General features: G+C 33.2%; 1 protein-coding gene across 2 annotated transcripts in view; it reads left to right on the top strand.

Moving 5' to 3' along the window:
- Positions 1-15,906, top strand: part of LOC111053496 (serine/threonine-protein kinase 11-interacting protein) — a 35,304-nt gene that overhangs the window by 2,799 nt on the left and 16,599 nt on the right. The window contains exons 3-13 of one of the 2 annotated variants that reach the window (XM_022340394.2): positions 499-772; positions 1,588-1,781; positions 3,143-3,275; positions 3,522-3,692; positions 5,710-5,894; positions 8,219-8,486; positions 9,277-9,379; positions 9,826-10,000; positions 10,713-10,839; positions 11,452-11,595; positions 12,235-12,333. In XM_022340394.2, the coding sequence (XP_022196086.2) occupies positions 499-772; positions 1,588-1,781; positions 3,143-3,275; positions 3,522-3,692; positions 5,710-5,894; positions 8,219-8,486; positions 9,277-9,379; positions 9,826-10,000; positions 10,713-10,839; positions 11,452-11,595; positions 12,235-12,333 (1,873 nt within the window). The remainder of the gene's footprint in view (positions 1-498; positions 773-1,587; positions 1,782-3,142; positions 3,276-3,521; positions 3,693-5,709; positions 5,895-8,218; positions 8,487-9,276; positions 9,380-9,825; positions 10,001-10,712; positions 10,840-11,451; positions 11,596-12,234; positions 12,334-15,906) is intronic. The other variant, XM_022340395.2, reaches the window with a different exon arrangement.

Genomic DNA, 15,906 nt, shown 5'->3' with positions numbered 1-15,906 from the left:
CTTTCTAAACATCGATTTAGAAAATATAACCTAGTATCTTCTCTGCAGTGGGATACATATAGGGTCGCGGTTCTGCAACCTAATCCCACCTCATCTCTAATCTATAGAAAGTAAAAGAGTGTGTCTAGGCCTATTACAAGATTGTAACAGTATCGGTTAGAAAACTCATTAGATGCAGTTTTGAAATACAGTAAATTGAAGAGCACACATTCCAACATTTGATATATTCAAATTTTAGCGCTTTGTTCCCTCTGATTTTACTCATAAATACTTTCACACCAGGACACCCTGGTTAAAATAAACACTTTGACGATTCTCTTCATTTATAACCTTCTCACCCCAGGACACCCTGGTTAAAATAAACACTTCGACGATTCTCCTCATTTGTAACCTTCTCAACCCAGGATATCCTGGGTGAAACAACTACTTTGATGATTACCCAGTCAGTTGACTTGAGTAAATATAAAAGAGGAATTGAAAGAATGTGAATGTTTCCAGGTACCGGTATGGGAAGACCTCCGCACGGTGAGCTTCAGCAACAACGACATGGAAGTGGTGAGTCCCCGCATGTTCCGAGGCACGCCCTGGCTGCAGTACCTTGATCTCAGCAACAACCGCATTACTAGCAAATGGTGCCTTGAATCTCTCGACCATCTCCGACACGTCAATCTCAGCTACAACCATCTGGAATCTCTGCCGGCACTCAGTGAGGTGGCTAGTCGGAGGCTGGATGTTCTAATACTAAGGAACAATCTCATCGACGATCTTGCAGGTGGAATATACTCGCTCAATTTATTTTTCTTCTGTTGAAACATTGTAGCTTAACAGCTCACATTACTCAACAGCTAAAACTTCATCACAAAACTCAGTTTTCCAAGTTTATTTAATTTCGTGCATTATGAATTAGATAAGTCATGAGTGTTTTTTGATCTAATCTCTGTATGTTGCATTCCAAGACGTGAATCCAAATGAGTCATACTCATAACTGTACTCATTTATTATTAGTAGGTAGGCTAAATAGGAGTCAACTCATTTCTGCAATTGTTAAAATATGCTTCAGTATGATTAGAGCAGGAATATGTCAACTCGACTATTATATCTTGAAGGTTTTGTTTTTGATGTATCATTCCTCAAAATTTACTGAAAAATCATCACCTGAAATCAGAAAATTAATATCCGTTGGCCATTTCTTATTTATGAATTTTAAATACGTGAGAAAGCTACTTATCTACTTCTACTTCATTCACTTGATATTAATTTATTTTCCAACCCAACCTGTCAATGATAGAAATAGCTTGACTAGATATTTAAAACTTGAGTGTAAGAATCGAATCATGAGAAATAATTGATTCTCTATATTTGTTCGATGAATTATTATCCAATGATTCAGATTTTGTATATTGTATTGAAATTGTGTACCATTTGAAAATGTATGCCAGTCAACGCAATTCATGTAAAGATGTATTGTGATCATTGAAAAATACGGCCTATTTTCTTGATTAATTCAGTAACTCATAGTGTTTTGAATTTTGCTGGTTTGTGTTGTATGCAACACCTTTTTAACATTACTGTTATCCTTATTTATAGAAATCTGGCTCTACAAAAATCTGAGAAGGCTGGATGTGTCGCATAATCTCCTAGACAATTTTAGAACTTTCGCAGCTCTTAGAGAACTGGAAAATCTCTGCCAACTTGATCTGGAAGGAAATCCAGTTAGTTACGCCAAGAGCTATCGTCTACAAACTTGCTCGCATCTAATTCGCAATGAATTCACATCAAAGGTCAGTCTCAGTCCCACCCTCTCTACTCAACTCTTATTCATGTTATCAATAATCATTGAATTATTCGAAATAACAATAATCTGTTTACAAATATTTGCTTTATTCTGTATTTATTCATCAATTGTCCTGTTTGTAATTAATTATAACAAAATTTGAGATGAAGGAACAGGCATTCGCCAAAAACTGTTTCAATCCCTAATCTATCTACGAGTAAATAATATAATGTATAATATAGTATAGTAATATATGTATAGTAATCTCGTATAATATAATGAAGGAAAGAATCGTCCTAAACATGTACGGGATAGGAAATACACGAATGACGCATCATCACGTCTGAACTACAGAACTGATTGACTTGAAATCTTGCATAGAGATTCCGAATTTACCGATGATGGATATAGGCTTGCTCTTATTGCTATTAATAAATTAATTCTTTTATAATAATTAAAACAAATTTATTCAGTTTATGATTCAAAGTTCATCTAACTATAAAAGCCCAATCAAACAGGACTTTCTCCAAGTGACTCTGTATCTTGTTTGGTAGCGAGCGCGGTTGTTGAATCAAAGGTATTCTATTTCTTCATGTTTCCTGGACATAAGGAGATTCTATAACGCCAAATTTTCCCCAGTGCAAAGCACGGGTTACATGCTAGTTTGAAATAATATAATCAGTCTAAAGGTAATTTATTATGTCAGTCGAAAGACAAATAATATTATTTTATTTCTCTTACAATATTTTTCTGTGGTTTCGTTTGACTTTTATCCATGGTTCGTATCCAACATTCGTCAACTACTTTATCTTCTATGTTTACAAAAATAATATTTACTTCAAATTATTATCTCTGTCCAAAGCTTAGCTATTTGTTTGCTCTTAACCCATATCAATAAGAATTTAGGCTATTTGTGTAATGTTAGATAGATTCTTACATGCAAATTGTTAAGTTTCAATATATTTTCAAATAATTTAGAATTTATTTTCAAGAATAAACATGAAATTGTAATAATTTGATTCCTTCTGAATTCATACTGAAACAAAATTCCAATTAATACTCTAATGAAATATTCTGGAGACCTCTGCAATTGCACATGAACGATGAAATCTATATGACAAATAGGAATCGTTTAATATATAAATGATATTATTTCCTGATGAAATAAAAACACATAGATGTTGTCAGTTTTCTACACTTTAATTACCAAATTAAAGTGTAGAAAACTGACAACATCTATGTGTTTTTATTTCATCATGGAACGTTTCTACAACATCGACCACAACTCAGTTGAAATATTATTTCCTTTTCAAATATAACTTTTCTATTATTTTTAATTATAATATACCTAATTGGTTATATTTTCAGCTGCTGTTAGATGGCAAACCATTAAATACGAAAGAAAAAGAAATGCTGGGAGAGATAGTAAAATATGGTGGACTTCCAATAAGATCTAGAACGCCTAGAAGACCCCCAACGTCTTCAGAAGAGCTTATCAATGGTAATACTTAATAATATTCAGGAATATACCTCTATTTTTAACATTATGATTTAATTTATCATGCTTTAGACTCAAGAATATCTTTATTCTATTTTTTTGTAAAATTTGGGTGGATATTGTGGGACGTCATTACAGTATGGCTTTTTCAGATGTCGAATTAAAAATGTATTTAGTAGTGCTTTCCTTGAATTATTATTTCAAATTATTTATTTTCCATTTTTAAAGATTGTGTCTTGTTTATTGCAGGAGATTCAAGCACGGGAAGTCCAAGTCGTAGACTGAGCGAGCGTGGTGGTGTTTCGAGATCTGTCTCCAGTAAAAAAACGCCGAAAGTTCGAGTGGCTGTAATCCAAGATGCCGATTCAGTTGAAACAGAGGAACGCCAGATGAGGATCCAAAACAAGACCAGAACTGAGAGTAAGATTTAGCATTTAATATTCTACAGGTACGATTTGTTCAACAAAAGATTGCAAACAAGGTTCCACATACATTTATTTTATATGTATAACTCTGCAATGTAAAATAACTATATGAAGTATCCTGTGGCGAAGAATAATTATAAGCCTACCACAGAAAAACATAATTGACCGAACGAAGTGAGGTCTAAGATTCAAGTCGACGGTTTGGCATTTCTCTTAATGTTTGAATGTTTATATGTTGCGCATTTACGGCGAAACGCGGTAATAGATTTTCATGAAATTTGACAGGTATGCTCCTTTTTAAATTGCGCGTCGATGTATATACAAGGTTTTTGGAAATTTTGCGTTTCAAGGATAATATAAAAGGAAAAAGGAGCCTCCTTCATACGCCAATATTACCGTAAAAATCAGACTATAGAATTATTCATCATAAATCAGCTGTCTAGTGGACTATAATACTACCCGTTCAAAACATCGAACATCTTGAAAATGTATCTTTCCATCAACGTTAGTAGACAGTTGTCTACTAACTTTGTCTTTCCATAAGCTGAGGCCATGATTCTAGTTTAAAGTGTGGAAAACATTTGGAAAACATTTTTTTACATTTTTCTTTTTTATCTGATTGAAATTGCACCAAATATTATTGAAAAGAAATTGATTTCTAAAATCATGAAAAGTGAGAAATGAAGTTTGTAGGACATTAGCGTTATGGTAGTTTATTTTGTTAATTTCGACAACAAGAATGTTCTCTGATGGGTTCATTGGATTGACATATCGACGGCAGCCAGACCTGATAACAGCGCTCACACTCACATTCCGGGACGACACGTCACGGTACGATAGGACAGAAAGCTGTATGCTTATTAAGGATTTTTTCTAGACATTTTAAACTGATAAATTATTTATTAATTCTCGAGAAAACATAACAACAGGTCAATGTAACTTACTGAGCGTGAGGTCTACTGTTCACAGAACTACTAGTATAGTTACTGTATAATAGTCATTTCAAACATCCAATGAAAGCTGTATAAATAGAACCAAGGACTTCTGATATTGCAAATATTGACCAAATAACTAAGTAGCAGAAGGAAATTTGGAGAAGCTATTTAGTTCTTTGATCAATATTTGCAGTAACAGAAGTTCTTGGTTCTTCTTATTCAAAGATGTTGTAGAATTTTTACATGATTAAAAACACAATATATGTTGTCTTTCCTACTAGAAATATTCTAATTTACAAAACCCAAGGCTTCTATTATCAAGGCCTCATATTTAGTTGAGAGTTTTGAGCATAGCTAATTTTGAGTTTGTACTCAAGTTTAAGCTCAATCTCAACTGAAGATAATGCCTTGAACATCGAAACCCTGGGTTTTGTAAAAATAAAACAGTTGTAGGATAAACGAAATAATAAATTGAAATCATTATCTTAATAATTGTTATAATTATCTTTTATATTATAATTCCTAAAATATATCTAATACTCATCACTATGCGTTGTAAACTGTAAATAATGTTCTACTACTATTTTTTTTCATTGTCAGTCACACAATCATCTACAGTTGAAAGTGTTGAGTGTTGAAAAAGACATTGCAAAGTTCAAGTCAGGCTTTTGGATGAACGAAACAGTAAGAATAGGAATATTTGAAACATTGCATCTGACTATGTCCACATGCATCTATGACTCATGTAAGGGATTATAATTATATAAAGTGCCTTACTGAATGGGTATCGAACCCATAAATGGCACAGAGATAGCAGACTGAGGATGCAACACTCCAGTCTACTAGGTCACGCCGTCTTACATACATACATTCAGTGGTTCGAAACCCACCTAAAACTGTAGGTCCATTCATCTCTCATTATCATCCGCCTCATTACCCACGCACGATCCTAGATCATATGGGCATCACTCTCACAAAAAAATTGATTGTAAAATAAGTAAATATCATTAAACTACTTCTTTTCATATTAATACTGTAGAACGCATTCTCAAATCAACTTTTTCTTATTTTTTACAGATCAAGCAGAAAAGCAATCAGGAAGCTTCAATATTGAAGAATATCGTCAAGGTTTTCGGAGTTTTGTACAGCAAATGGCAGAAAACGAAGAAACTCTGCAGTCTATTTACGGGACGTCCATCCAAGGCCTTCATAATACACCGATAACTGTTACGGCAGAAATTGCTTCAGGCTCACCTTTCAATGTAAGCATGACATTCTCTCATTCGCATACTTTGTTATCCTGTCAGGAGTTGACATCCACGCACATTCTTGTTCTCTATTTGTATCGTTGATAGATTATTTTTTGTTGTTTTCTCCATGATGTGAGTCCCTAAACTCTACTACATTTATTATACAGTCAGTAACTAAGGTGGTCGTCAAGATTAGCCGTTTCACATACACCGATTTCTCTCCGACACGATATCGTTCGATTTCGTGGGGGTCGGAATTGAATGACGTCAAATGAAACAGTTTTTACTCTCACCAAAGGTGTCGTGACAGATATTGTGCCGTTGAGAACACAGCTTCCACTGGTGTTGATTGATCACTGGATCTCCTGAAATGAAAAGGAAAATGAAAAAATTCTTTTTCCTACAGTTACCCGAAAAAGTGCTCATTCCCGCATCAATTATAGTACGCAAAATACCTTATTCCCACACCCAGTGCGGGAATGTAGATTTGAGTGCGGCAAAGACTTTGTTGCACTCCAAATTTGCAACATAACAACACAAAATAGTTAACACGCTTTATGACGGTAGAGTGCGGCAAAGTAAAAGAAATGTTGGTAAACCTGAATATGTTGCTGGCTGGAAATTTTTGTAAAACAGCTGATTATTACCGCGAGATATTGAATAACAAACAGTAAATAAACAAGAAGTTTTGATAGTATTCAATATTTATTTATTTATTTATTAGAACAGTCACAAACACGATATTTGAAAGAGAAACAGGCAATTGCCCAAAACTTCTTCATTCCTTGATTTTGGCACATAAATAGTCCAAAGTGAGGTTAAGTTTAAAATTTCTGTTTTCGGATAGGAGAATATTAAACTTTTAGTCACGGGTGAAGTATAATGTTTGTGAGGCTCATTGATGGCTCAAAATACATATATTATCCAGCCAAGTGATATGGCCATTTCTACACTTGCTGATGACTTCTTGTAGATGAAGTATTATTATAATTGAATCTCATATAACTTTATAATATTCATTCTATTGTCATTCAGACTGAATTTGAAATAATTCTGTTGTGGAATGGTTGCAATATTTATTATCAGCATTAATAATACTTACGATTTGCACAAACAAACATTTTATTTGGTATAGGACATGTTCACCGTCTATTACTGACTTTTCACATTCTATGGTAACTGTAGGAAAAATTTAATGTGCAATACGTGCGCAAAGTTTCTTTGCTGCACTCAAGAAACCATCATTCCGTAAACGTTTCTTTCGGTGCAGTAAAGTGGCACTTTGCGCACTAGTTGCACAAATAACTATATTAGGCGGAGTTAGGACTTTGCTGAATCTCATATAACTTTATAATATTCATTCTATTGTCATTCAGACTGAATTTGAAATAATTCTGTTGTGGATGGAATGGTTGCAATATTTATTATCAGCATTAAAAATACTAAAGATTTGCACAAACAAACAAACATTTGGCAAACATTGACAACTATTAGAAATGTTCAATTGATTCTAATAAGTCAATTGACTCTAAAAAGTCAATTTATTCTCAACCCATTCTTCCATTCTCTCCTCTATTCATCCTGTCATCGAAAGTTTCGAACATCATTTTGACCGCCTTACGTTAGATAGCACTGTACTATATGTACTTCAGTTGCAAGTTAAAAGTTTCAAGAAAGTGTTATTGTGTTTTATCATATTACCAAAATTGATTTTATGATTAATTAAAATTCAATGCTGATTTTAATCCAAATTAAAGATTAATTTTAACTATAGGTTTGTGATAAACTCTACTAGCATTCGATTATACCTTGATCTTATTAGTCCATCTTTCATACTGTAGTTTCATAAGTTTCTTCCATTTCTCATTTTTCTATCAATCTTCCATTCTCCATTTTCTATTTTTCTTGCATTATTTATCTTTTTCTTCCAAATTGGATAGAATCTACCGAACACAACTCAAATTTCCCTGTCATTAATATATTTTAATTCCATATCAGACAAAATTCTACTATTTTTCCTCCCTATATATTTTTTCTCTCCTCCCTTTCTCTACATACTGTACTGACTTCGACTCAATTTATCTCTAATTTACCTTTCTTATTCCCAGATCGGACAGAATCTACTGAAAAAACCAAAACTTTTCTCTCATTTCAATCGAATTTTCCATATTATCAACCCATTTTATCCGAAGATCGGACAGTTGTATTGACCACGACTCAATTTATCTCTCATTTACATTTTTTATTCCCAAATCGGACAGAATCTACTGAAAACACCAAAACTTTTCTCTCATTTCAATCCAATTTTCCAATTAATCAACCCATTTTATTCGCAGATTGAGCAAGCTCTCCTGAACACAACAGCCGGCTCCGATCTCTTCTACTCGCCGGCTGTGGGCTCGGCCGCCGACCAGTCGAGCAAGGACTTTGGCCAGTGCGTGTCCCCCATGGACACCACCTACGAGAGCACCACAGACGAACCGGCCACCGCCAACCCCACCAAACTCAGACTGGACACCTCGGAAAGCGCCTCATCCGACAGAACCGTCAGGCAGGAGGCGAGTAGTGATGGCGAAGAAAAACCGGCATCAGTTGAAGATTCGGGTAAGTTCAATATTGCTTATTAAATTCTCATTGCACATTCAATTTTTAATTGCTGCGTTTGTCAAGTCAAAGTAATCAATTTATTGCTGTGTCTTTAAAAAAAAGGAGACACATATATTCATTAATATATGAATAATTGCTTGATTGTCTGGGAAGAGATGTGGAATTTCTCCATAATAAAAAATTATATTATATTTTTAAAATGGTATGGTTAAAGTGGTATGGGCAGCATCAGTGTCCTATTATTTTTAATATAAATAATTGTAACATTGATCGATTTAATGACGTATTTTATAAATCAAAATCGTATGCTCTCTATCATTGTTTCAATAATGTAAACTAATTATCCATTATTATGAATCCTTTTTTTTATTTTAGTTGTTGATATAAAAAGTGGAGAATTCTTGTACGTCTCAGGTAGGAAGGATAATGGACAAGATGGACAATTGGTTTTATCAATGATGATAAAGGATGATAAATATCTCTCATTTGATAGTGAGTAAATAATAGGCTATCAATAATAAGATAATGAATAGAACATGTTTCTCTCTTTTACTTTTTCTTCTTCTTTGTAGTCGTATTCTCCACATTTTTAGTTATCCTTGTAAAGTGTGATTTAGATAATTTATTGATTATAATTTATTTCAATTCTTCATTTCTTTTGTCTTTACTATCTCAATGACTTCAATCTACCTCAATATAAAACTTCATAATATTATTTTATATCTCACATTATTTTCTGTGATTGGTATGAACTACTGAATTTATTAACTAAACTCTCAATTTTTAGATGAAGAAAAAGAAGAGGACCATGAGAATAATCTTCTGTGGCTTGTACAAAAGGTCGCATCAGATGGCAAGAAGGACGAGATATTTTTGATGCTCACAGAAAGGTAACATTCAAATAAAATTCGGTATTTTTTAAATTATTCATTTTATCAAGTCCATTCCAAGCAACATCTTAACTCTCTAAACAAGACTAATCATTTCACATTCAAGCTGTCTAAGGAAAGTAAGGAAGATTGATAGAATCAAGCAATCTGTAATCCATTTTTTTTCTAGAAGTCTACAAGTACTAATTGATTTGGACATAATTTCGTTTCCAACTGTTGAGATTTGAAATTTTTTCCTAGTTAGAAGTGATGAACTTCCCTCATTTAACTATTTTCAAAACTATTTTTAAAAAACTGCTGAATTTTCATGTGGAGAGAGTCACATCCAGTCACTAATCAATTCAGTATCAGTTTAATTCAAGATTTGCGACTGTGTTTTAAAAAACAGTTATATGTTTTTTAATCTTATTAAAACTCTAAATTCATGTTATGTTTCTTTTCCTCAGAGAACTGAAAGAGAAGGGCACAGAATCAGGCCGCGTATTGGTCAAATGGGCTCTATCCACAGTACTAAGCTGTGTTAAGACATCATCCGAACCACCAACTATTCAACTAACATTCGACACTATCAGAAGGAATTGTACTGAACGCTCCTACGAAATGGAACCTAATGATGCTCAGGTAATTAACACAATCTTAATATATAAATATTTGCCATAATATTAAATGAATACTTTGTATACACAGTATGACATCCAATGATGCTCGTTGAAAAAAAGATAAGATCATCAATATATTGGAACTTGTTTTAAAAATTCCAGAGTATTGAGGCATTTTAAAAATAATATTTAGGATAAAGCAATGAACCTGTTGAATAAGAAGAGTAGTTGTTCTGTGTTGGCCTCAATGGTGATGAGTTGGGGAAACATAAGATATATGTATTCTTAAAAAATGATTTGAGAGCTATCAGACTATTACGTGATCCCCAAAAACATTTCTTTTGAACCCCACCAATAGTTTGTTCTCTTAAAACCATAACAAACTTGAACATGAATAATTAGTAAAACATTTTGAACACCCCCCCCTCCAAAAATGTCCTCAAATTTCTCGAAAAGAGAATCAGTGAACTGATTGTTTATTAGTGAAAGATAAACTGTATTTCTTTGTACGTATATTTATTATATGATATGTTCTATCAATTAATTTCTCCAAGCTTGAGCTTACTCCCTTAGTAATATAGTTACTGATGTTCCATTTTAATTTATTTAACGTGTGTCTATCATAATGATATTTTGGTTTAATTTTCACAGTCTATATTTTATTGTTCATTGTTCTTGTAATGTTTTAAATAATAAAAAATGCTAATCCATTTTCTTATTGTTTCTGATCACAGATTTTATTGCAAAGAATTGGAAAGGTATTGGAATCACGACCTCTCAAGGAAATGAACCAACTCGTATTTAGGTGTATGAAATGCTCAGCAGTATTCTCCCAAGAATTAAAAGCAACTATTCATAAAGGTTAGTGGGTTCATCTCTATAGTTTTTGACAGTTTTGTATGTTTGTGTTTCAATCAACACTTTGTTCTTTTGCATCTTAGGTCGGCTAACTGCAATGTCTTCTAGAGTAACAACCGACTAATTAATATTATAATTATTCCTTGGAAGAGCGAAAAAACTTGATGATAAAACACTTCATAATTTTGTTAAAATTTAAATTAACTTGATTTTAACCATTATATCATAAAGTGAAGATGTTTACTAGTTTGTAGAGTTTTAAAAGAAGTTTTCGATCAAGATGAAAAAATGTAAGAAATAGTGAAATTTGCTTTAAACTATTAGAGTGTCTGACCATTGCAGGTTTACATTCAGGATCGAAAATTAAAAATCTACTTTGTGAAAATAATTAAGGACTGGACATTTTTTGAAGTGAACACAAGACTTAACCTATTTCGGACTATGTGTAACCTTATCTAAATTTGGGAGAGGAATAGCACAAGGTTACCCTATTTTTTCCGCTTCCTATCATTGATGTACTTATTGCATGAATCAATCAATACAGGATGATATTTGAATGATTTGAGCTTAATTTTGGGAATAACTTTTAGATTTATGAAAAAAATCTGATTACAGACAACTCTCGTCGCTGTCAAACATGTGGCAGCAATCTTGTGATTCAAGTTGATGACGACGAGCACCTACCGTCACAGGGAAAAAGCCCGTCAGAAACTGGAATCGAACCCAAACTCAGCACATCTCCGTCCCAGTGTAGCATAGGTAAGTGTTGTTCTCATTTCAACAAATCCTAACTAAATTTTGAGTGAGTTTGCTGTTTGAAAATTTGATTTCTCACATACTATAACCAGAGTTTGCATTTTGAAAATTGTATTTATTCGATAGGATATTAACCATAATCACTTTTGAAATCTGTGTTTAATTTTTACAAAACTTCTCCAATACTGTTCGACCTGACTGTTACGATCTTCACAATGAAAGTATCTTTCAAGTGACTAGACTGTTATGGTCTTCTCCAATACCTTAACGATAACCTACTCATGAGTCATCAGAAATCTGAGTTCGTCATTTCATATTTAAATTAGTATTTGATTTATTATTCATCTTTTTACATACTGTATCCAAAACTATATTCATGGTTGAATCAATTTTGAAAGTTCTGTGTTAGGATGCCATTGATTAAATTCATCTACTTGAATGATAAAAAACAACGTACACTAATTACTTTATTTGGTTTCATTGAGTTTACTTTAATTATTCCTACTTTCGCTTTATTGGAGCCCTAGACTTTGAAAAGTTACTCCAATTCTTACTTTCCTGTACCTCTTGATTCTTCAGTTTGCGTTAATTTAGTTTTGATTTTTAACTAACACTCGAATTTGTTTTATTGTGTAAATGCAGCGAGTGAAGGCGAAGGCGTGGTTTCAGTGGCCTTTCTAGCTGAGGTTCACATGACTAACACCAGTCAGCATGAGGATAACGATAGCTCCTATTCTGCATGTAAGCGCATGTCTTTCAATACTAATCATGTATCTATTTTATTGATCTACCACACAGTGAATTTACTACAATTATTGTTAGTTAGCTTGAGTAAAATATTTCTATGGATTCTAGTTAGTTTATTTTTTGAAAGTGATTATCCTAGGGATAGGGTATAAGGTAGCTGATATTAGTTTGAGACTTTGGTACGAGCAATAAGGTAATATTATATAGTGTGGTCCATGTTATAATGGCAGTGGATAAAGATAGAAGAATAGCGATGCCGATTCTCTGCATTAATTAATTATATTTCTACACTGTCAAAAACATAACTGTCATTGTTGTAAACCTAGAAAAGGATAGTACCACCGGCTTTGTCGAATGATAGACAAGGATAGAAAAACCAAAGTTGATCATATACTGTCATTATAACGTGGACCTCACTATAGTAATGGATGGATCAGGTGAGTTTCCAACCTTTTTGCTCTCCGAAGTAGTTCAACTGCTGGATTTGTGAATGAAGCAATCAATTTCTCCTTCTTCTCTTACAATTTATAGTAGTCAAGTTGAATTTGGTATTGTCAATTAATCAAGTTCAAGCGGTGAATGAAGAAGTTGGTTTTTATACTTCAGTTTCATTCAAATTTTGAACTACAATTGCCTCGATTTAGACAAATTTACCTCGATTCAATTTTAACAAAACTATCTCGAGTCTATTTCAAGCTGATAATAGTAAAAATACAGTAGAATTCATATACATGTACATTTCCACTTCCAAGGTGACTTGAATTGACAACATTACTGTATTTGGTAATTTATTAAGAAATTGAAGTTTTTCTCCCAGAAGGCTTTTCTCTTGAATTGAATTAAAAACTATTTTGGTGTAGGAGAACCATTCTTGTATTCAACTAATATATATTGGAGGAAGAATTCTTAATTCAAAAATGTTCATTGAAATGTATACATGGGTTGGTTGTATCGCTGTATAGTGGATGTCATCAGCCCACCATCCCACTCATAATTTACTCAGAAGTTATAATATCACGCTACACAAAATTTACTATCGCTCACTATTTTGTTTATTTCCGCTTTTATTTATTTATTACTGTATATTAATTATAATTGACCGAACGTAGTGAGGTCTATGTTTTAACTCGGATTTTCTTTTGTCTGTCTGTATGTAACGCAATTACGGCCAAACACGTTGATAGAATTCTATAAGATCTGGCAGGAATATTCCTTTTTCAACTGCGCGTCGATGTGTATACACAAGTTTTTTTTGAAATCTTGCATTTTAAGGATAATATGAAAAGAAAAGGAATTCCTCCATAGTCCGTTATCACTATATATAAAATCATCTACTCTGAAGATAGGATTAATCAGACTATATATTATTCATAATTAATCAGCTGACAAGTGGATTATTCATTGAATGCATTACACAGATGTCTGCATGGAGAAGCTGTGTATATTCCTATAAGGTCTATGGTTTCAATATTTTGTTTTGCATTCATTTGCATTCTGGGAAAAATTTTGATTATGTGTGTCCATCAGTATAATAATTCTCACATTTAAAAAACAAATTTAATAGGTGATTAAAAATAATTAAATGAACTAAATTATGCTGAAGAAATTATAAGATTTTTTATTTAAAAAATCAATTTTTAAATGCTTGAGATATACTTTCATCACATGGAAAGGCTATGTACACATGGTAGCGTCGCACCGCGCGGTTTGAGACGCGCGTCCGACCGCGCGGTGTGATATACAATGGAGATAATGGCAGCGTCCACATGCACCACTCACTCAAATGTGGACGCGCCGCGCACTGCGCCGCCCAGACTTTCAACCTGAACCGCGCGGCGACAGCGCAGTTCCCAGTACACTACAGTCAGTTGGACTGTACACATTAGAGCAGTCGGACGCCAGTTTTGATCTAGTTCACTTGTTTTGTGTGGTGATTTTACAGCAACTCTGTTCAGTGTGCAGCCATGGAAATGAACAATTTTGAACAGAATTGTTTATAGAAGAAGTAAAAAGTCGACATGTCATATGGGATATGGCGAGTCCTGATTACAAGAACAGAACATGAACTTGATGCCAAGTCGTCTTTTACGATCTCCAACAACTCGTCAAAAGATGAAATCGACATTCGCAAATAGTTAAAAAATGTGGGTTCGTATTTCCTCAATTTAGGGTAAAGTGTCACAAAAGGACCATGCGTTAATCTATCGGTCAAAATAGGGTGAACCCAAAAGTTTCTTTGCCTTCGTTTTCTCGCTTTATATCTACGATACACAAGCCACATACATGTTACCTCTTCAACTTCCATTGCTAAACTGGAGGTGGACGCCGCGTATAAAACGCTCGCATGTGTACAACTGCAGAATTTTGGACGCGCGTCGCACCGCGCGTTGCGACACTACCATGTGTACATAGCTAAAGAATTATCATGGAACTGGATGAATTATCATCATATGGAATACAAATTCAAACGTGAACTGAGTTTGTGAACATTTCAAACAGGTGACATCAGATACTTGTTGATGAGAAAACTGCGTGAGGTCTACTGTTCACAGAACTACTAGTAATAATAATTTTTATTAATGGAGACAACAGGCTGAAACCCATTTTGCCTCCTTCACACAATACAATATTTTCAACACATTATACAATTTGAAAAACAAGGAAATAAATAAATGAAAGAAATATACAATTCATATAAATGAATACAAATAATCACTGAAGTAATCGTTAACAATAACTAGTAGTTCTGTGAATAGTAGACCTCACGCAGTTCTCTCATCCACAAGTATCTGATGTCACTAGTTTGTTCTAGTTGATTCAGTTGAATCACAATTCACAGTTAAATCATAATTTACTCTTAAAAACTGTTATTTGTTTTCTCCAAGATCAAAAACTCACTAATGTTAATAAACTCAGTTAACGTTTGAATTTGTAACCCATATGATAATTTATCCAGTTCCGTGATAATCTTTCCATCTGATAAAAATATTTCTCCACTTTTTCAAAATTAATTTCTTTCAATCAAGAATATTATAATTTCTGCAGCATTATTTAGTTTATTTTATCATTTTTATGTTATTTTCAATCACCTATTAAATTGGTTTTTCAAATGTTAGAATATTGATACTGATAGGCACGCATCATAAAAATATTGAAACCCTACCTTATAGAAATAGACACTGCCAGACATCTGTGTAATGCATGCAATGAATAATCCACTTGTCAGCTGATTGATTATGAATAATTCAATAGACTGATTAATCCTATCTTCAGAGTAGATTATAGTGATATCAGAGTATGGAGGAATTCCTTTTCTTTTCATATTATCCTTAAAATGCATAAATTTCAAAAAACCTTGTGTATATATCGACGCGCAGTTGAAAAAGGAATATTCCTGCCAAATCTCATAGAATCCTATCAACGCGTTTGGCCGTAATCGCGTTACATACAGACAAACAAAAGAAAATCAGAGTTAAAACATAGACCTCACTATGTTCGGTCAATAATTGATTATAAGAATAATCATTAAATAAAATAGAATCAATAATAATAATAGATAGATAGAAA

The sequence above is a fragment of the Nilaparvata lugens genome, chromosome 8 (assembly GCF_014356525.2).
Source record: "Nilaparvata lugens isolate BPH chromosome 8, ASM1435652v1, whole genome shotgun sequence".
NCBI classification, from domain to species: domain Eukaryota; kingdom Metazoa; phylum Arthropoda; class Insecta; order Hemiptera; family Delphacidae; genus Nilaparvata; species Nilaparvata lugens.
This window is presented reverse-complemented; position numbering and strand designations above follow the sequence as displayed.